This window comes from Terrapene carolina, unplaced genomic scaffold (genome assembly GCF_002925995.2).
Source record: "Terrapene carolina triunguis isolate 2854851 unplaced genomic scaffold, T_m_triunguis-2.0 Scaffold58, whole genome shotgun sequence".
Taxonomy (NCBI): Eukaryota; Metazoa; Chordata; order Testudines; family Emydidae; genus Terrapene; species Terrapene triunguis.
Genome location: NW_020664409.1, coordinates 94,135,216 through 94,158,082, shown reverse-complemented (window position 1 = coordinate 94,158,082; position 22,867 = coordinate 94,135,216). Strand labels below are relative to the sequence as shown.

Below are 22,867 nucleotides of genomic sequence, written 5' to 3'. Positions count from 1 at the left end.
AAAAACACTGATCTAGATGAGTTGAGTACCCCCTGGAAGACTTGTGTGTACCCCCAGGGGTACATGTACTCCTGGTTGAGAACCACTGACACAGAGGAACCTCTCACAGGAGCAGTGGAGCCAGAGCATGTAGCTCTGGGTGGGAAGACTGGGAGGAGGAAAAAGTAAAGAATTGGATTTTTAGGGAGTGTTGTCAAGATACTATTTTACCTTACGATATGTCCTGCCAATTGAGGTAGAATACATTTTTTTTAAAGCATTCCATGTTAAAATTTTGACAATACAGCACACTATCTAGTGATGTATCTACAACATTAATTTTATATTTTTTCTTGTAACATGGAAATCCTTTGCAAGTTGTTCTCAAACAGAGAAGCTTGAGGATTATGTTTCAGAGTTTCCATTCTTCCTGGAAAATACAGTTTGTAAATGGGATGTCTGTCCCTTACAAACGTCTCAAAGTCACACAGATGGACTGCACTTGCATCATGTTTTACTTCCTCCCTCTTTATAATTATAAAAGCACTAAGTGGTGGGGCTGACAAATTCCTCTTTTTTCTGTTTTGAATATATCTGAAATGCTTCCAACTTCGCTTTATTTTCTGAATAAAAGTGGTGCCCCTGATAAGTTTTGCTTAGCAGTGGGACAGAGTTAATTCCTCCTCCCTGCTCCCCCCCTCCCCACTTTTTAAACATGGTCAGAGGAGGAAGGTGTCACTTATTCCACAGTAGTGGAAAAACTTACAGCTAGTGTCGAAAATGACTTTACACAGAGATTCATTTACACTTCTAAATTTCCTTTTATGTAACAAAACCATCTTTTGATGAAAATTAAGAAGTGTCTTTGTAGAAAGAATTTGTTTTCAGTGAAAAGATTGTTACATTCAAGTTTTCTACTTTCAGTTTGATCAAACTTACATTTCTAAAGTGACTTTTATGAAAACACCCCTGCGCAGTGTACTAAGGCATACCAAGACCAGTGGGTTGAGCGTCACTCTTTGACCCAGTGACCACTTACATGATTCTGCTGGGATCATTTCCTCTGCAAAATAAGCTTCCTTGCACTGGGTTGGGTGTGGGACTGTGTGTGTGTGCATATTTTGGGTAGACTAATTGGTCTACTGTGGGGAATATTCCTGACAAACTGTGTGATATGGCAGATAATAGTTGAAGCTGAAGGGAAGATTCTTCTGGCATCCCTTTATGGCTATTGTATATATGTGCAAGTGGATTTTGAGCTATGCATAGATGGAACTATCTGCCTTCTGGCTAACTCTTACATAGTTTGTGCTTGCTCTAGGCAAGCAATTTTTTTTTCAGTGGGAGAACAAAATGGTTAGATTCATCATTATTTTGATAATTGGTGGTTGTGCAGATCTTGTGCCTGTGCTGCTAAACATTCATAACAGTTTTGCAAAAGTAAGCTGCTTTGACTAGTGCAAACAGTTCTAATCCAATATGACAGCAAGCTCTTTCAGCTGGTATGTTTGCAAAACCCACTAGTGAGTGCAAAAGGTTAATTCATAGGGTAGGTCTACGCTTACCCGGTAGTTCGGCGGCAAGCAAATCGAACTTCTGGGTTCGACTTATCGCGTCTTGTCTGGACGCGATAAGTCGAACCCGGAAGTGCTCGCCGTCGACTGCGGTACTCCAGCTTGACGAGAGGAGTACGCGAAGTCGATGGGGGAGCCTTCCTGCCGCGTCTGGACGGAGGTAAGTTCGAACTAAGGTACTTCGAACTTCAGCTACGTTATTCACGTAGCTGAAGTTGCGTACCTTAGTTCGAATTGGGGGGTTAGTGTAGACCTGCCCATAGAATGAATGAGACTAAGATATTTCAGACTGATGTCAAGTCTCTGTATAAAGGAGGCATGTACAGCAACTGCTGTATAGCTTGTCTAGAATGTTAAAAGAAAATACAAACAATATTGAGTTTGAACTTTGGTCAATCTTACACTTTGTATTTTACACAGCATCAATTTATGGGAATATAAGAATTACTGTTTATGATAGTTTATGTTAATATTTCTGTGTAGAAGCTAAGCAACATACATTAATGCTAATAGTCTTTTGTGGTAGAGAATATAATTGGTAAGCATTTACACCACAGTAGAAAATCAGAAGCCTTTCATTGCTATTGGGGGGGAGGGTTAGCTCAGTGGTTTGAGCATTGGCCTGCTAAACCCTGGGTTGTGAGTTCAATCCTTGAGGGGGCCATTTAGGTATCAGGGCAAAAAACTATCTGGGGATTGGTCCTGCTCTGAGCAGGGGGCTGGACTAGATGACCTCCTGAGGTCCCTTCCAACCCTGATATTCTATGATATTTTCTGTTGACATGTACAGCAATTAGCTCAATTATCAGCAATAAATCATATTAACTTTAAAAAGTTTGTTCAGTTTTATGTTTAAATACATTCTTTGATAATTTGTTCAAATAGCAGAAGTTGTAGGTGATAAGGTCTGAATAATATACATGGCTTTCTTGGCAAAAGAGAATGTGTGTGTATATAATGCATACAAACTAGTCCAACCAGGGGACATTCAGAGTTAAGTCTTGCTTTATTTGCTTTGGTACAATACTTGGCCTGAGGGGAAAAATGCGTTTTCTTTGTCAGAATCATGAGCCTGTTCATCCACAAAATTGTCACAGCAGCTTTTGAGTCAAAATATTCAATGAAGTAAGTTGCTGTGCAAAGCAGATTTGGCTTTGTTGGTCTGACCCAGCCACGCCCCTTTCTGATGGCTGGAACTGTGGATTCTGCCTTGTTCAGATAGGAACTCTATTATGGAGTTTAGCCAGGGAGAACTGAATGCCCAATTGGGCTTAAAAACTCCACAGGTAACTGTATTAGTATATAGAGGCCCGGGTCAGACTTCTCTTATCTGCGAACACCACAACTACCCCACCAAGTAAATAGGGTCAAAAGTTGGATTTCTTCACTCTCTTCATCCCTAGATGAAACTATTTTGTCTTGTAAAAAATAGTCTGGATTAGCTTTCATGCTAATTTTTCCCCTCCACAAATGTGGGTGGCACTAAGGTTATAGCACCTCTGGTAGCCTGCAAAACAATCAGCACCAGATGCAGGTGGAGCAGAGAGAAAAGAGTGAAGACTAGGCATTTCCTTGGATACCTCAGTTGTGAGCCTTCGGAGCTGAGGACTTGAAAAATATTAATCTGTAAAGTTAAAAAAGCTTTAATATGTACTGCTCTTGAGGAGTTGAAAATCTTAGTTTCTAGTTGCATAACTACCTTCGGTTGCACTACAGAGCTGCACAACTCAGCAGTTCTTCACCTAGTTTTCTTTATTCCTGTATTCCTCTACATTTTTAAACGTTATTTAAAAAAATACAAAACGCTCTGTCAATCCAACAATAAAATTGCAAATTTAAATAGTTGGGAAACTCAATTTTAAATTTCTCATAGGAATGTTATTTTACCCTCTTTACACATGTAGTATTTTTGCTAGATTAAATGTTTACCTTAATACATATGTTATGTGCCATATAGACAAGTTAAAATTTCCTGACTTGTTTTGTCTTTAAACTTGCAAACATAACATTGTGTTGATTTTGTTTAGGACTTGATACTGATTCCTTGTGTATAACCTGTGAAAACGGGAGCTTCTTATAGAAAGCACTCCAGGTTGAGGCTGTTGATATATTGTTAGAGTACCAAAAGTGGGTTAGGATTTAATAGTCTAAATTACAAAGGAAGCATTTAATCATTTAAAACAGAATTAGCCTGAAATTTGTCTCAGAAAATGTCTAAATAACATATAGCTGTCCATTTTTACACTAGATTCAGCAACAAGCTGCTTAGTGCAATTTAACTCGTTTTATGACTCATTCACCTGATTTCGCTTTGTGCTCCATTCTGCAGTGTTCTGTCTGTCTTTTATGAAGACCACTTCTTTAATTTGATATTGCATCTATTTCTCTATTCTCAGTAGTTCTCTATTTACATCTAGAAATTCTCAGAGACTGATGCTGCAGACTTTACTGTCACAAAAACATCCTATTAAAGACAATGATGCTGCAATCAGTGGAAGTTTTGTATACAGGATTAGGCCTCTCCATCAGTTATAAAGGCCCTATCTTTTCTGGCAGGTAAATTATGGTAGCTGGAATGGTTTTAAATAATATAAGCTACTAGAGAATGACTTGTTCCTGTTTTTGCTTTTTAAAATGTTTAGCATCCAGATACCCAAAACCACTGGTGCCCTTTGAGAAGGCAACGAAGTGGCTAACATCACCAGAGTCAACTAGTACTTCTGGTATGGTAAAATCTCTTATGCTTGCTGGCTTTATGCAGCACGAAAAATGTAGGAAATTATCAGTTTGACATACTTCTGCTTGCTTGTTTTGAAGCAGCTGGCATGTTTTGTTAGCAGGAATAAAGTTTGCAGTTCTGTTTATAATTCAAGAATGTCAGCTAAGCCCAAGAATTATTATGGGAGTTTTTTTAGCTCAATTGTAGAAAGTTGTTCTTTTCCTTCTCCCTGGGAGAGGCTTATGAACTATATCTTAACTTTTAGTTAATGCTGAAACAGGCATGCTTCTTTGAAATAGCTCTGTTTCACTCTGTAAGCATTGGCAACCTGTACCTTATACCATCAGCATCACTTTACTAGAAAAGAGCTACATCTGGTACACTAAATGTTCAGTACCCTAGTACTGAAATACTTTCACCACTAAAAATATTGTGTTACTCATTTAAAAAAACTCAAAGCAGTAGTTACTGTTCATAGGTGAAATGAAATGGAATATTCTAATTTAGATTTAGGCCTAAATTTTCAAAATTGTGCATGTGCAATTTTGCATAAATATTTTGTGCCAAGTTACTTCATAAATTATGCTTGCACACTTTTACATGCATGTCTTTACAAATTTGAGTCTTAAGGCCTGGTCCTGCAGATGCTTACCTGTGTTTTAACTTCAAGTATGTGAGTAGTCATGTTGAAGTTAGTGGGATTACTTACGTACATACTTGAAGTTCAGTATATGCATAAGTGTTTGCAGGAGTGGGGTCTAAGTTTGAAAATATATGTAAAAGTAGTAATCTTATATCTGTAAAAGAATACATTTATGCCTGTAAGAAGTTAGATTTTTAACTAACCTTTCTAGAGGAAAATATGCTACTTTTTGATATAGTAAGACTTTTAGGAGAGATCAACATTCTGCTAACACTAAATGTGTAGTTTGATTTTTACGGTTCATATTACTATCCTAGTTAAAAACACTTTAGCAGTCATAAGCGGTATTCAAAGTGTGCATATGCTTAGTTCCTTTTGTTCTCCATCAGAGGCTTAGTTCTGGTGTGTCATCTAAATTAAAATAAAATAAAATGTGGGGTTTTACTTATGGGGGGAGGGATAGCTCAGGAGTTTGAGCATTGGCCTGCTAAACCCAGGGTTGTGAGTTCAATCCTTGAGGGGGCCATTTAGGGATCTGGGGCAAAAAATCTGTCTGGGGATTGGTCCTGCTTTGAGCAGGGGGTTGGACTAGATGACCTCCTGAGGTCCCTTCTAACCCTGATATTCTATATTCTAATTAAGCAAGGAGAAAAGTTTACCCTGAATTGCCAGCTCTTAGCCACTTCTGATTTTATTTAGCCAAAGTGTACTAGGTGCTGTACAGAAGTATGAAGAAATAATCTGTGCCCTTAGGAATTTAAAGTATAAAAAGACTAAGTAGACAATGGGATGCAGCTAGATACGGTATACAAGCAGAGTAGTCAGGACAAATGTCACAAATCTTGTTAAGTTAGTTCCATTTAAAAAATATATATAGAAATGGCTAGATTAAGAGACAGTTGGAGATCACTTGTTTTTAAAAATATAATGGAACTATTTTCAACAACAAAAAATATCTTCTTTTAGTTTACTCTTATTCTGCGTGAAACTTTCCTTCATAACAAATAACATGCTTGCTTGAGTCTTGGTACATTTACTAACAACGCTTGCAATTAAACTTGTTCTTTCATTTCTGACGGCTTTTTGAATTTTCAGTTTTTGTCCCCATGAACTATATTTACTTGGTTTTGAAGGCAGAAGTTCAGAAAAATGTTTTATCCAATGGATGTGATTTTTTTTTCATCCAAAAACACTCTCAATACTATCTGAAAGAAGTTGAAGGTACTTCTGCAGTGTTTATTGCATACTTTATTCTTGAGATAGACATATGTGTTTTTTAATATATAGCCCAGGTTTTGCTAAACTTTAGCAGAGTCATGGCACATGTCAGCATTTGCTGTTTCTCTTCTTTCTAGTTTATTAAATGGTGTTTCCTCAGCCTGTCTGCCACATTCCATTTATCTCTGATAGTATGTTTACACTCTGTTCTTTGGATTCCTTTGGAAGACTTGTTGTTTGAATTATTCATTTTGTACTTCTTGTTTTTAAAATGGTGAGGATAGATGTTTATTGTGCATTGGGGAAGGACGCACTAAGGAAAGGCACTCCGTTTGTAAGTCCTTTAAGAAGAGGAACCAGATGGTTAGAGACTTAAGATTGAAGGAGCGCCTTCTCGAGCAGGCAATGAAGCCTGCCTGGACACTGGGGACCGCTTTGGGAAGAAAGGCCCCTCAAAGAGCACCAGAGCTGGGACTTCTCAGACAAGCTCAAATTACTCAAGCAGAAGGAAGAGGGACCGCTCCCTTTCACTGGGCTAGCTGAGAAAAACCCTCATAAGACAGCCCAGGGCCTTTCCAGAGGTTGGACTTGACTTCTCTGCCTAAGAATAGTACTGAACAGCACTGAGAGTCTCCTGGTCCACGAGTTAGAGTGGGACTGTTAGCCCGCTCTCCAGTACTGAGGTGGGAGCAAAGAGAGCCTGTACTGTTGACTCAGTACTGCCTCAGGCACCCGTTGAGACTGTCAGTCTCCTCCTTGACTGTATATCAAGCAACAGCAGATTTTCTGTGCCTTTCTATCCCTGACTCGCCGCTCATTCAGGACCAGTTGACTACAGTGCTATCATCCTTGGCATCCTCAGATCCCCTTGGTTTGGTGGCAAACTTACTGTTGTTGCTGATGCCATCTGTGATGTTGCACTCTATATGATTTTATAAAAATATGCTGATGAGTGTGAATATAATGTAACTGGAATATGCTTCATACAAAAGGTCTCTTGTAAGGTATCATTACAAAGCTCATAATCTACTGAGTGTGGTCATCCTATTTGTATAAATGTATCACTCTTGTATCTGAAACTAGAAATATGAAATATAACTCTGAGGGCCTATTGCAGTTATGCAAAGTGTGGGTCATTAATGGTGGTTTGGAATCTTGATGGCTCCCATCAACCAGGACAATTGACTGTGGATGGCTTGGTTTTACTTGTAAGTCTTCCTGTATATGTGTGTGCTGGCAAATGGGTAATGAAGTCTTAAAGTGACATGTGATCATGTCACCTGAACTGGAATCCATCTTTCACCTGTTGCTTTTCCATTGAGAAGGAGGGGGTGGGAACCCAGAGAGGGACAAAGGATTCCCGCCTTATGCAAAAGATATATAAGTGGGTGGAACCGAACAAAAAGGGGCAGCCATCATGAGAAATCTCCTAGCTACCACCTGAGCTGGAACAAGGGCTGTACCAGAGGAAAGGATTGTGCCCAGACTAGGAAGGCGTCCAGTCTGTGAAAGAAACTTATTGAAACTTCTCTGAGGGTGAGATTTTATCTGTATTCAATTTATTACTGTATTAGGCTTAGATTTGTGTGTTTTATTTTATTTTACTTGGTAATTGACTTTGTTCTGTCTGCTATTACTTGGAACTACTTAAATCCTACTTTCTGTATTTAATAAAATTACTTTTTACTTATTAATTAACCCAGAGTATGTGTTAATACCTGGGAGGGGACAAACAGCTGTGCATATCTCTCTATCAGTGTTATAGAGGGCGAACAATTTGAGCTTTATACAGGGTAAAATGGATTTATTTGGGGGTTTAGACCCCATTGGGAGTTGGGCATCTGAGTGTTAAAGAGAGGAACACTTCTGTAAGTTGCTTTCAGTTAAGTCTGCAGCTTTGGGGCACGTGGTTCAGACCCTGGGTCTGTGTTGGAGTAGGCTGGCATGTCTGGCTCAACAAGACGGTGCTGAAGTCCCAAGCTGGCAGGGAAAACGGGGGCAGAAGTAGTCTTGGCACATCAGATGGCAGCCCCAAGGTGGTTTCTGTGATCCAATCCGTCACACCATCCTCCGTACTGCAGTTCACCCTTGGTGCAGGGTTGTTGTTGACTTCCTGCTTGGCATGAAAATCATCGTTGACGTGCATAGAATCTTCGGTACTGATTCTCTCTACAATGCAGCCTGCGTCTGCTGTCCTTGGACCATCTTCGTTTTTGGTACCGATGCCTCTTTTGGGACCCAGTGTGAAGTTGAGGCCAGTACCAATATCTAAGGTCCTGTTGACTGTTCTTTTGGTACCAATGGCTTGGGTTGGGCTATGGATAATATTGGATGTTTGGTGGCCCTGTCGAGTGACCCTACTGACACGATCAAGCTATTTGGAGGGATCCTCGCAGTCAAGCTCAAAGCATCTCCCTCCCCTTTCCCATTGCTCTCTATCTCAAAGGTCACTGAGACACAGCAGGAAACACAGTCGGTACTGGGATCGGTACCGTTCCTGCAGTAGATACATGAGACCTTGGCTTAGTTCTTTCTGGTTGGCAATGCAGTATCCTTATTCACAGTGGCCTCTGTAGAAGTCCTTTGTTTGGAGAAATGTTGGTTGTCTGTTCACTGTAGAGTGAGTTCACCTGTACCTACAATGGGCTCCTTGCCAGAACTACCAGGCCTAAAGCCGTCGGCTCCCTCTGCCATGGGGTATCCTGAACCATTACGGCAGTCAGATGTCATTCCTCAAGGGATTCCATTGGTTCCAACTATATTTTTCTCCTCGTCACCAAATGACACAAGCATACCGAGTCCTCATCTTCAGTGCTGGATGACTTCAGATTGTATCATGATCGGCTTAGGTGCATGGCATTGACCTTAGGAATTCAGGCTGAGTTTGTACAGGAAAATACCTACACGTTGGTGGTTATTCTCCATCGGTTCCTTGGATAGTTGCTCTCCTTATAAACAAAGCAATACTAGAGCCTGGTAAATCCCTGTGTAATGCCCGGGCTTTGTTAATGCACACAGCAAAGCTCACTGTGTGCCAATGCAGGGCTTTGAGTCTATTTTTTCTCATCCAGCTCCAAATTCTCTGATTGAGAAGGTGGCATATGAGAAAGTAAGACAGGGAAGATATAAATCAGTGCCTACAGAAAGAGTCCAAAAGGCTAGATTTGATGGGGAGAAAGATCTACTTGACTCCCACTTTGCAGATGCACATTACAAACAAGCAAGCTGTATTCACAAAATTATATTTTGATAACTGGGATGCTATGTCCAGTTTTGTGGACAAGTTGCCAGAATCTTCCAGGCAGGAGTTCAAGGCCTTTGTTACAGAAGGCCATTTAGTGGCCAAGACATTCTTGCAGTCAGCACTGGATGTAGTTGGTGCTTCGTCCAGGCTCAGGGCCTTGGCCGTATGTGACGTTATTGACATAATCTGGGACCATATAGAATATGGTTGCAACCAAAGTCCTGTAGTGGCACCAAATCTTGTATAAAGGGGGTCAAATGAGGTGTCTAAGACAAGATTATGGTTTGCTGGTTATGATTATGCTGTCTATATATGTGTGTATCAATTTTGTAGTTGAAGTTATGAATATTGGCTCTATACTGTCTGTATTTCAAACTTATGCTATGCTTCTGGGTGACATCCCAGACAAGCTGGTGTTAGCTCTGCCTAGCCTGCTTGATGGCCCATTAAGGACCATCAGCTATACAATTGACCCATTGAGAGAAGGCAAATATGCCTTGTAACTCAGCAAAGTATGCAGGAACTTGCCCATGTGACTCCAGACTCCATTTTGCTGTAATTTTCCACAGTAAGAACAAAGAGGTGTTCTTACACCTGGAAAAGACTATATAAGGCTGATGCCTTATCTCCATCTTGTCTTCAATCCTGCTTCTTACCTCTGGAGGGACTTTGCTACAAACAGAAACTCTACACAAAGGACTGATGACCCATCCCAGCTGGGGATGTATTCCAGAGACTTGATTTGAACCTGCAGTTTATTCTATCTCTGCTGCAAGCCTGAACCAAGAACTTTGCCATTACTGTCTGTAATTGATTCCATTTAACCAATTCTAACTCTCATCTATATCTTTTTTCCTTTTATGAATAAACCTTTAGATTTTAGATTCTAAAGGATTGGCAACAGCGTGATTTGTGGGTAAGATCTGATTTGTATATTGACCTGGATCTGGGGCTTGGTCCTTTGGGATCAGGAGAACCTTTTTTCTTTTACTGGGGTATTGGTTGTCATAACCATTTGTCCCCATAACGAGTGGCACTGGTGGTGATACTGGGAAATTGGAGTGTCTAAGGGAATTGCTTGTGTGGCTTGTGGTTAGCCAGTGGGGTGAGACTGAAGTCCTCTTTGTCTGGCTGGTTTGGTTTGCCTTAAAGGTGGAAAAACCCCAGCCTTGGGCTGTAACTGCCCTGTTTAAAGCGATTTGTCCTGAATTGGCACTTTCAGTTGGGTCCCGCCAGAACCGCATTGTTACAACGTAACAATGAGAAGAATTTCATGATTACAAAACTCTGGCATAGCTCCTGAGGTCCAGCAAACCATAGAGGACTTGCCATTTGGTTGCTTCCTATTCTTGGAGAAAACTGATGAGACATTACATTCTTTCAAGGACTCCCGGGCCACCCTACTCCATTGGGGATTTATACCCAGGCCTCAAAGAGATGTAATTTTGGGAACCAACAGCAATATCATCCTCAGTGATATTTCCAGCAGTCCTCCCACCCTGGAGGCATCAAAATTTCCCCAGAAAGGGATACAAATCTTGGAGAAGGAAACCTTCTGGGACTAGTTTTTCTCAAATGGCCCATCCTCTTACTCTTTTGGCTAGACACGTTGTTTGGGCATTTTGAGATTAGTGCCTCAGTTGTCAGTGTCATATCCACGCCCCAGCTATGCGGGGACAGGCTGTCTCACTTCTCTCCATAGTTACTGTCCCCCAAGCACCGTAGATGGGTCCTGAGCACCATGAGATTGGGTTATATCATTCAGTTCCTCTCAATTCCCTCTCCCATCACACTACCCCATCTGTCTTCAGGGATCCCTCTCAGAACTCACTTCTGTCACAGCAGGTATGAACCCGGTGTACTGTAGTGGGTATCAAGGAGTTTCCTCATCACCTTCACAGAAAGAGCTTTTACTCCCGGTACTTCTTAATCCCAATATCCAAAGGGGGGAATGAGACCTATCCTGGATCTCTGTGCTCTCAAGACACATCAAGTACATTAGATTTTGCCTGGGTACTCCGGTTACCATTCTCCCGGCTTTGAAGCACGACCTGTTTGCTGCCCTCGACATCCAGGATGCTTATTTTCACATGGCAATTTTCCCAGGCCACAGGAAGTTCCTCAGATTCTTCATTGCTGGCCACCACTACCAGTATATGGTCCCTCCCCTTTAGCCTATCATCGGCCCACATCATGCGATTTTACCAAATGCATGAATGGTGCTGGTGGCCTTCCTCAGGAGGAGGGGACTTCCAATCTCCCTGTACCTGGACGATTGGTTACTGAGAGACTATCCAAGGAACAGGTCCTCAGTCTGGTCAACTTTTCATGCTAGACCGTTTTGATCGTCTAGGTCTATTCTTAAAAGGGCAAATCAACTTTGCACCCAACTCAGAAAATCATGTTCATTGGAGCCTGATAGGCCCGCAAATTCATAGATCCTTCTTCCATCTGAATGGTTCCAGACAATTCAGCAACTTTGTTGGGCTCTCCAGTTGCACCCTTTGACCTCAATCTGAGTATGCTTGAGGATACTGGACCATATGGCTGTATGCACATACATAATGCAATATGTGAAGTTGCGCCTTTGCTCTCTTCAGTGGTGGCTGAAGTTAGTCTATTGCCCAAGTTGCAGACATGGGGCACCCTTGTTGAGGTGCCTCCAGAGATACTTCACTCTTTACAACGGTGGATGGAATACAACAATGTGTGTCAGGGAGTCCCCTTTTCCTGCCCTCCGTCAATCAAAGCAGTGGTTACCGAATGCCAATGCAATAGGTTGGGGAGTGCATCTGGGAACATTAAAAATTCGGGGCTTGTGTTCAGAAGAGGAAGCTCCCTCTCATATAGCTTGCTGAAACTTTGGGGGATATACACTGCCTGTCGGGCTTTTTGGGATCACATACCTATTCATTTAACATCAAGGCCAGACATGTTAAAAGGCCAGGCTGTATCTATCCAGAGGTCATCTAAGTAGGTGTCTAATTGCATTAACACTAATTAGAAATAATCCAGTTTAGATCCTTTGGTGCAGATTAGGACTTATTCCACTAGAGCTCAGGCAGCTTCTGCAGCTTCCCTGAGAAGCGTCTCTGTTTCTGAGATTTATACAGTGGCGATGTGGAGATTAGTCCAAACCTTTGAGACGTTATTTCTTGGTTGAAGTTTTGAGATTTGATGGTTGTTTTTGCAGAGCTGGATGGCAATCCTTATATAAATTGACTCTGAGCACTCTCCTCGTACACATCAAATTACTGATTGTGAGTCACCAGAAGTGGAATACATACGGACAGTTGCTCCAAGAAGAAAACTGTTACTTACCCTACAATAACAAAAAAAAATTGTTTGTTTGGTTTTTTGGGTTTTTTTTTTTGTTTTTTTATTGAGATGTTGTCCATATGTATTCCATGACCTTTGTTGCACCTGGATTCTGTATTGGCAAAGGAAACTGAGAAGCGATTGGGACCGCTTTCCCCTCAGTATGGGAGCGTGAGGGCACAGCTCGAGTGGATGCTGTTTACTAAAAGATTCCAATTGCAAATGCATGGGGCTCATGTGCACCAGAAGTGGAGTACATATGGACAACACAACTTGAAGAACCTATAGCGTAAGTAAAGGGGGCTTTGAATTTTGCTATAAAAATCCAACATATTTGTTATGGATTTCAGTGTTGTGAGAGCTTCTTCCTTCATGGTTGCATACTGCATTCTATTTTATTAGGCTTCGCTCCTCTCAAGGAGCCAAGGACATTGTTTTACATACTTCTGTATGATCATATTCTATTGAACATATAAAATAGGCTATCTAAGAACCTGTATAATTTTAAGACTAAAAGAATGAGATACTGCATATCAAAGCTGGTGTCCAATAGGCTGGCCTTTAAAACTAATTTTTCAAAGAATATTCAAAGTGTGGTTCTGCACTGAAAATGAAATGACATCTTCTGACTTGATAACAGTTTCCAGTTTGCGTTTAGAGTAATATTTGCTTTCCTTAATGACAAATATAAGATTTACTCCTGATGCTCAAGGGCTACGAGAGAGAGAATAGAATCCAGCTCCTTCTCATGAAGCATCAACAGAATTGTTGACTAATTTCCAATTGCCATGCCAAAATTTGCCCTCTTATTTGTGCGAACCCCATATATACCACGGAAGCTTAATTTATAATGATGCATGACGCAGAAAGAAAAACTTGATTTTTTCAGAGTCCAGGTTTGTCTGCAGCACTGGAGGTTAGGGGGGGAAAAAAAAAAAAAACACCAACAACCCCTGTTTATATTTAAAACTAGCAGATGTGCTCTGGCATTGGAGACATGAAAATGGAAGCATATGATGCCACTTTAGTTACTTGTCATAGTGAAACCATGCATTAAGCGCATATGTCTTAAGAACTGAAATGCCATCAGGCCAAACCTGACCTTAAAAAAACAAACCAACCCTCACCCCCTTAATTTACCTTCCAGCTTTCTCAACCTACCCTTTAATTGCTTCCTTTTTCAAAATAAATGTAAGGTCTCCAACTCATCTATGCTGTTTGATTCAGATATCTTTCTTGGTAAGTTTTTCACCATATGCTCATCCTCTATTTGTAGCTATTGTTTGAGTTTCCTCTTCTATTTCCAGTCTCTTACCTTTTTGATTGTAATTTTATTGATTGCCTTACTGTGGTGAAATAACATCTGCTAACCACTTTAAATAAGGTTTCCCAAATTTTGAGTCACACTGACGTTCATAATTTCTCCTGGTTGAATTACGACAAATTCCTTTTAGACCAGAGGTTCTCAAACTGGGGGTCGTGAGGCTATTACTTGGCGGTTGCGAGCTCTCAGCCTCCACCTCCAAGCCCCCACTTTGCCGCCAGCATTTATAATAGTGTTAAATATAAAAAAATATATATAAGGGGGGTCGCATTGAGAGGCTTGCTGTGTGAAAGGGGTCACTGATACAAAAGTTTGAGAACCCCTGTTTTAGACTACTTGGACTTATTTGCCCCTCTCTGTTTGCTCTCCAAATTATTATCCTGTCATGTAAAATATATATAAACAGGATTCCAGATAGACTAACAGATAATGTATCGACAGTGTCTTCTCTAGTTTTGTATTCTGTATTTTGTAAATCTAATAGCCTTTTTGCCCCCCTGCCACACGCCCCCCCCTTACACAGTGGTATATGGTGATTTAATGATTTATTTGCACAATAACACCAAATACTTTCCCTGAGCACAGCATTGGATGCCTGTTCCATTTTGTGCATGTCACCAAAATGATCCATGCTCTTAGACCAGTATGATATTTCCCCACATTGATCTTTGCAGATTGCTGTAGCCAAGACAGCAGGAATGTCAGGAGAGTCTAGTAGTCCCAAGTACTTGCCTAGCATTTTGGACAGATACATACTTGGGGTGGCTAATTGCTTGCATCTTTGAGATTACTTTCACTGTTTGTTTTTTTTTTTAGCATGCTCGTTCAATCAAAACTACCATGGGTATGTCTCCTTGAGCTGGGACTTGCACCCTCAGCTAGAAGTGTAGACCTACCCGTAATGTTTTGACAAATGATTGGAGTAGAAGACTGGGAATTGAGAATTCTGGTTTCTGTTCCCAGCGTTGCCATCTACTCGGTGCAACCACAGGCAAGATAATTGTAGTGCCTCAGTTTCTCTCCTGTAATTTGTCTCAAGGGAAAATTGAAAAGCATTTTGAAACCCTCAAAGAGATAAAATTCAAAGTGTATTTACTTATGTGCAGAAGTCAGGTTTCAGGATACAAGTGGTGTAGTAGTTTATTCTAACTTTGTTTACAATCTGAATAGCTGGCTTTCTGCTAAATGACTAGTAGTTAAATAGTTAACATCGACACTAGAGTCATCAGCTTTCAGAATTCCTACTCAGCTGATCAAAATGGGGCAGTTTTCACCTATCTTTCAGCAGTGATGTTTGTACAGTAGGTTTAACTCTATTTATTGGCCTATTGTTTTTAGTCTATCTGCAGATTTGGTAACATGCCCTAGGTAACTGTGTGCCTGCAGAGCCAGACCTGTAATCTGACATGGGTATTTGTATTCCAATATGAAGTTTGTTTGTTTGTAGTGTAAGGAGCCACCACAGCTCTATAACTGTTACAATCATGTTACAACCTAGGTCATGAAGAATTGTCTTGTCCAAACTACAAACAGAAATCCTTGTTTGAACAGTGATGTTTCTCAGCATGTGCTGGTATAGTTATTACTACAGTGTGGCTTGGGCCTAAAACAACACTACCTCTTCATAATTGGAATGTCATCTTTGTGGCCATAGGGACTAAAAGCTTAAAATTAAAAACAAAAGCCTAAATGCTTTTGCTTGTTTAGATCACCCAGTTCCAGTTTATTTGCATATTTAAAACAACCCTTGTTTCTTGCTGCTTTATTTCCATTAGGGTTGTGTCTACACTACAGCTTATGTTGGCATAATTTGTCGCTCACGGGTGTGAATAAACCACCCCCCCCGAGTGACATATGTTATGCCGACATAAGTGCCAGTGTGGACAGCGCTTTGTTGGTGGCAGAGCTTAGGCCTTGGCTACACTTGCAGCTGTACAGCGCTGTGAGGTAAACCTGTCTTCGTACAGCTGAATAGGGAAAAGCACTGCAGTCTGTCCACACTGCCAGCTGCCAGCGCAGTGGTATGGCCACACTTGTAACATTTGCAGCTGTGTTGGGAGCGGTGCATTATGGGCAGCTATCCCAGCATTCATGTGGCCGCAATGTGCTTTTCAAAATGGGGGTGGGGTGTGGATTGTGACAGGGAGTGTTGGGGGAGAGAGAGTGCTTTTTGGAGCATGTCAGCTCTCTATTTTGCAAGTTCCGAACTCCTGGCCCCCTGCTCATTCATTTACTCACTCAAAGCAAGCTGCAAACTGTTTGCTTTTCTTTCTGGTATGAGCTTTGAAACCGGCACTTCCGCATTCCTGCAGCCGGTCACAACAATGGAGAGGATTGGCCACTTGACAAGGTGATTAGTACAGCGCTGCAAGCGTTTACACTCACACCCGTGAGTCGTAGCCACTCCGCTGCAGCTGTTACTCCTCTCGGAGATGTGGAGTACCTGCAGCGGTGTACCCAGGTAGATACAGCGCTGTAAGTGCCCTGCCAGTGTGGACGGGGAGTGAGTTACAGCGCTGGGGGAGGCTTTACAGCGCTGTAACTTGCAAGTGTAGCCAAGGCCTTAGCTAGCTAGCATAGCATAGCAAAGCTACCGCCTCTCATGAAGAGAGCTCTCCCATCGGCACAGAGCAGTGGTTCTCAACCAGTGTTCAGTGAGGCCCAGGGGCTTTAGTGTGAGCTGGCACCTAGTCTGCCATCCTCACAATTACCTTTTTTTTTTTTTTTTGGTCAAAACTGTTTGGTAAACTCGACACAAATTCGTGAATATTTTTGTGTTGTCCGAAACCGCATTTTAAATTTCATCCAGCTCTAATTACCATATTCTTTAGCATATTCCATGGAGGAAACTTGGCATCTGTCATTAATCTTCCCATATTTTATTTTACTTGTTCAGTAGCGGGACTAGGGAAGTAAAGTGAAATTATATCGTCAAACTATAGAATTTCCAGTGGGGGGGAAACCAATAAAATGAATATCTTCAACAGTGGTGGTGCTCTAAATACTAAACCAGACTGTCAGCGACTTCTTAAAGAAGAAGTTTAGAAACTTTTTATAACTGTGGTAATATGAGTTATGGGGAATGAGAAGAATGTAATCGGGATCATCTGATATATGGGGAGGGGAACAAAATAACAGAAGAGGTGAATGTATTGCTAATACTGTATTTTAAATGGACATTGTCAAAGTTGACAAGTCCAAATGTGGAGACTGTTAATTTAAATCATATGTTAGAAATTGATTTTATTTATAAGATTCTAGATTGACAGAAGTGAAAAATTAATTGGATTTTTGAAATGCTTTCATTATTTACACTCTACTTTTTGTAATTTTCTTAGCTTGGGCTATGAAAATCAGTGGAGTCAGTCTTTCAGGTGTTTAATACTACAGTGTTTGGGTTTCAAACTGTACACAGTGAATGTGCTCTTAAAAACTGTTCCAAAAGAATTTCTTAAAATTGCGGTAATACTTTTATTGGCCTATGGTTTTGTAAAAGCTTTTACTTTATTACCAAACATAAATGTGGGCCCCATTTAGTTTGTTCCTTTATCGAACCGTAAAAAAATGTTTTCAGATATCTTCTTCCGATCCTGAGAAATGTTTTGCCCTCCAAGATGAAGGCCACAGTACTGCACAAATGATGAGCGAGTTTGGTTCTCAGAATAAGAGCTCTGCTTATGAGCAGGTATAAGAGAAGAAATGATTATATATGTGGTGTTGGTGCATGTAAATTAACAGAGATTATAAGTTTTATTTTAGGTCTTTCCTGCCTTAAGAGCCATTTTGAATAAACATTTAGTTTTGTTTTTTCTTCATTAAAATATCGTGTACTAAAATTAAATCACTACCATCAGACCACAGACTTGATCATAATTGCATATTTGGCACTTTAAATCTTCAAAATGTTGTACCAATATTAAAATAACTTTTACTTGAGAATGTTTCAATCTACAAGAACAGCTAAGAAGTCAAAAATATGACTTTCTACATCATGGGAACCTGTTACTTGGAACTGCTAGGTTTTTCCTGCCTCAGACTTGGAGTAGGCAATAAAGAGGTTCCTCTCCTCTGCCCCCCAGTGCAGTCTCTCTGCCTGTAGCCTATTTAGGTGAACCAGAGGAACTGCACTGATGTGCCCCAGGACATACCACTAAAGCAGTGGTTCTCAACCTGCGGGCCGCTTGCAGCCCAGTCAACACAGAGCTGCAGCCCATGTGACATCCTTAGGCCCACAATGGTAAATAGGTTGAGAACCACTGCACTAAAGCAAAGAATAAGGGGGAAAAGGCAGATTGGCTCTTGAGACTTTAGTTTGAACACTTTTCACCCAGCAAAAGCTTGAAACAAAAGCAAAGTTGCCGCCACCTCTCTGAGCCAATAACCTGAAGGGAAGGTTTCGAGTACCATCTCACATTCAGAATTTGCCAAACACAACGTACCTGATGGAGCAAAGATTCGTGTTCAGAGAAGACAAAATTATAAGTAAGGAAACTAATTTTATCATTCTCTATCACAGGAATCCACTGCTCTAACAGATGTGGATTTGCTAGGAAGTAGCACGCAGTAAACAGTTTTCACAGTAAGGAGGGGAAAGTGAAAATGTTCAAGTTAAAACAACAACTTCAAGTTAAATGGTGCAAAAAGATTTAAAATAAAATATTCATGAGAGGGCGTCAAAGGAAGATGCTGGACAAAGTCAACATCAGCTTTGTAATGCTTCATAAAGCATTGATGCCTAACAAGGGGTTTGGCTAATCTGAGGGTCAGAGTTCACCCAGAGAGGAGCAGTACATCCGATTGGAGTGAACAACTCTATCTCTATGAGAGGATCTCTGTTAGAGTCATCATAAGTTTGGAAAACAGTTAGCTTAATTCACATAAAGAATTTTAATGTTTTAAACTCTTTCCTAGGTCCATTTAATAACCATAAAACACAGAGTCAGTAGCTGGAGAATGGGCAGGGGACCTCAGTGTACCCCTGTGTACTTGAGCTCGAAAGGTCCATGTGGTAGGAAGTACACACAGGACATACTGTGTTTTGTACCAAGCTTCTTACATAAGCATCTCCTGAGACTCTGCTTCTTAGCAGCTGCAGCCATCTTGAATTAGCTGAGAGCCTTGTTGATGCATCTGCTCCTTGCAAAGACAGAGATTGGTTGATGAGTGAGGGCAGGTGGCTAGCTGAGGAGACAAAGGCACAAAACTCTTTATCAGCAGTTTGGTGGAATTACCAGGTTAAGCGAAGGAAGAGGGAGTAGAGCCGTTTCCAGAGTATTCGAGCCAATTTTAGATAAGTGATTTACATGTACGGCCACCATTTTCCTTTCTGTTTTCATGAAAGATAATACACGCACACTTGAAAGATATATACAGGCTGTTAGTAACCATTCAGTCTAATTGTAAATTTCTGTTTATGATTCCAATTCTATGATTCTATGTTTTGCACATTACTGAGGCTCACAGCCTGCATAGCAGGAGGCTCTTACTTGCATGGTAACGGCCTCCACTGTGGATTTTCCAACTCCTAAATGATTTCCCTCTGACCGGTAGTAATCCAGCAGTGCGATCGCCACTTACTTCTCAACTCTCATTCTGGTGTGTCTGTGCTGGAGGGTAGGGGAGAGTTTGACGTAGATCTAGGAATGTGGCCTTTCTGCAGCGACTGCTCATCGTCCCAAACCTGCATTATGATGCGATCTCACCAATCGTTGCTTGTTTCTCAGGCCCAGAAGTGGCACTCCACCATCTGCAGCTGCTTTGTGAATGTCACCAACACCATTGAATTGGTTTTCGCTATGTCCTACAGTAATCTGTCCTCCATGAAATAGCCATGTTCCCCTCAGCTGCAGTTCTTCTTGCAGCTCTGCAGTTACTGGAGGATTATTTGTCCTGTGTTTGCAATATTCATGACAGTAGTGCAGAGCTGAGTGTGCTCTATGCTTCTGTCAGAGATGGCAGACAGTGACAAGTGCCTTGTGGGTTTGTGGAACTTAAAAAAAAAATGAAAATTATGAGATAGGGATGATGATACGGGATGGAGAAAGTTGCATGATAGGAACTCACTCTGTCACTTCTGTGTGATTTGTTTCTGTCCTGCTATACATTGCCCAAGTTTCCCAAAAGACAGCACACTGGATGATGGCAGGTTAGACGCTGAGATATCTACGGTGGTGCACAGCACTGTGCATTGTCACAAGGTAGTCCTGGCGCTGGTGCAAGGAGCCAAGAATGCATGCATGATATACTAACTGGCAGCTTTTTGCTGACGTAACTTGCATCAACCAAAGTTTATAGTATAGATGTGTCCTGAACTCCCTGAAGGAGGAAAAAACCTGCTACCTTCTGTAAAGCATGCAATGGTTTGGCCAGGACTCAAGAAGCCAATGATGGACTCTATGAACCTAACAAATTATTGTCTGGTATTTCCATCTCCCTTTCTTAAGAAAACTAATAAAAAAAACTTGAAAAAAATCATTTCCAATTCCCCCCCCCCATCCACCACCCTCTTCCCAGGCAGTTTTTAGACTAGAGCATGGAAGAGGAAGAGCATTATACACACTAATGGATGATCATCTCTTGTATGTTACTAGATTTTTCTGCAGCACTTGATGCCATTGACACCAGTATACTATTATTTTGTGACTTCAAGGTGAGGAAAGCGCAATACTAGATGAGATGTTTCATGTTTAGGCAACACTTTGTGCTATGATAGACAATTCACCTTTTGTTATCAAGGTGCCGCCTACCTTGTTCACCATCTAACTTGAAGCCTCTAGCAGAAATCGTGAAACCTCATCTTAGAGCTCAGTAGTACACAGATACCTGGCTCTAATATTTACTTGTTTCCAATGCTCATCACACTAATGCCCATGTGTGTGGCTGAAAACACCAAGTTAATTCAAGGCAGCTGGCTGAAATGTAACAGGAGTGAGAAAAAAGGCAATGGTGGCAGAGAAAAGAGGAAGCATGTTCAAGGACTAGCCACCCCTGCAGCACCTCCCATTACCATAGGAGTCTGCCCTCAAAACAGTCAGGTTAGTTCAAAGCCTCGGTGTTTTTCAGACTGTCTCGCTGTTCTTGGGAACTCAAATAGGCATTACTGTTTTTTAATAGTAGTAATAAAAAAAAGCAAGCCACCTTTTATTTGTGACTAGCAAGAGGACTCTTATGCTTCTTAATGTCATACAAAGAGTTGGCCACAATGATCTGAGCTTTTGTGACATCAAAGCTGGATTATTCTATCTAACTCTTTACATGGGGAATGAGTGCAGTGTTCTCTAACAAGAACAACTAAATATCTAGTCCAAATAGCCACTGAGACCCTATCACCTCAGTGCTCTTGCTCATTATAAAACACTAGGTTAATTTCAAGATGTTGGTCCTTCTCTTTGAGGCCCTTCATGGCACTGCACCAAGACCACTAAAAAGAGCAATAAAGGCTGTAGTTTTGAATATGGCGGTATTGTAGTTTGTCTCTCTTATTTGGATAGTTGATGCATTCTTTCTGCCAAGCATCTTGTAGGAGTTATGTCTTATCTCTAATAACGCCATCTTACAACTACAGATCCTGGTCTGTTGTTTGGTATGCCTTGGATCATGCTATGTGCTAATTCTATTTGGACTGAAGTGGAAAGATAGATGTATTCAAGTCAGCAGGGCCCGATGAAATGTGCCCTACGGTATTTAAGGAACTAGCTGAAGCAAGCTTGGAAGCTTTAGCGATTATCTTTGAGAAATCATGGAGGATGGGTGAAGTCCCAGAGATTGGATAAGGGCAAACATAGTACATATCTTTAAAAAGAGGAACAAAGAGGACCTGGAGAATTATAGACCAGCCACTTTAACTGCGATATCTGGGAAGATACTGGAACAAATAGGTGCTTACCAACTGTTTGATTAAATATCATAGTATCAAAGTATCATAAGGTTATAAGTAATAGCCAACATGCATTTGTCAAGAATAAATCGTGCCAAAACAACAAACCTAATTTCATTCTTTTATAGGGTTACTGGCCTAATGGATATGGATGGGGGAGCGGGGGAGGAAACTATAGACGTGATATAACTCGATATTTAGTAAGGCTTTTGAGACAGTCCAACATGACATTATCATAAACTAAGGAAATGTGGTTCAGATGAAATTACTTATAAGGTGGGTGCACAACTGATTGAAGGACTATTCAGAGAGCAGTTATCAGTGGTTTGCTATCAAACTGGGGCAACGTATCTAGTGGTGTCCCACAAGAGTCTGGCACTATTCAGTGCTTTCATTAATGACTTGGATAATGGAGTGGAAAGTATGCTTATAAAATTTTCTGATGACACCGAGCTGGGAGGGTTTGCTAGGGATATCTGTTAGTACTTTGGAGGACAGGATTAGAATTCAAAAGGACCTTTGTTACCTGGGGTTTTGCTGAACCCAAAGCTCTTGGTAACTTTATTCTGTGAGGTGGTGGCAGTATATAAAGCAGTAGGGACACAGCACGTCCGTCTGATAGATAGTTGATGCAAGCAGGCAAACAAAAGTGCTTTCACTTAAAGCTTCTACTTTATTTAGTCTCGAGCACTTACACACCTCCACAACAGGTTAGTAGAGTAACCCAAATTAACCCCCGATTCATATTTACCCAGCATCTTGATGAGATTTCAAGTGGATTTCTGTAGACTTCCGGTGGCCAGCTTTCTGTCTGCAGGGGAACTTGAGAGATGTTCAAGTGTCCACTGAGCTCAGATTTCTTCCTCTTTTTATACACAATTTCTTAGTATTATTACAAAGCTTGTTCATAAAAAAACAAAACAAAACTGCAGAAGCTAAGTTAAGTCTGGAGTTTTCCAGCCTGCGGTGTGG

General features: G+C 41.0%; 1 protein-coding gene across 1 annotated transcript in view; it reads left to right on the top strand.

The window, feature by feature from the left end:
• The window catches only part of TMEM65 (transmembrane protein 65), a 60,962-nt gene that overhangs the window by 5,800 nt on the left and 32,295 nt on the right, over positions 1-22,867 (top strand). Inside the window, exon 2 of the mRNA XM_026646351.1 lies at positions 5,711-5,719. Coding sequence (XP_026502136.1) covers positions 5,711-5,719 — 9 coding nt within the window. The remainder of the gene's footprint in view (positions 1-5,710; positions 5,720-22,867) is intronic.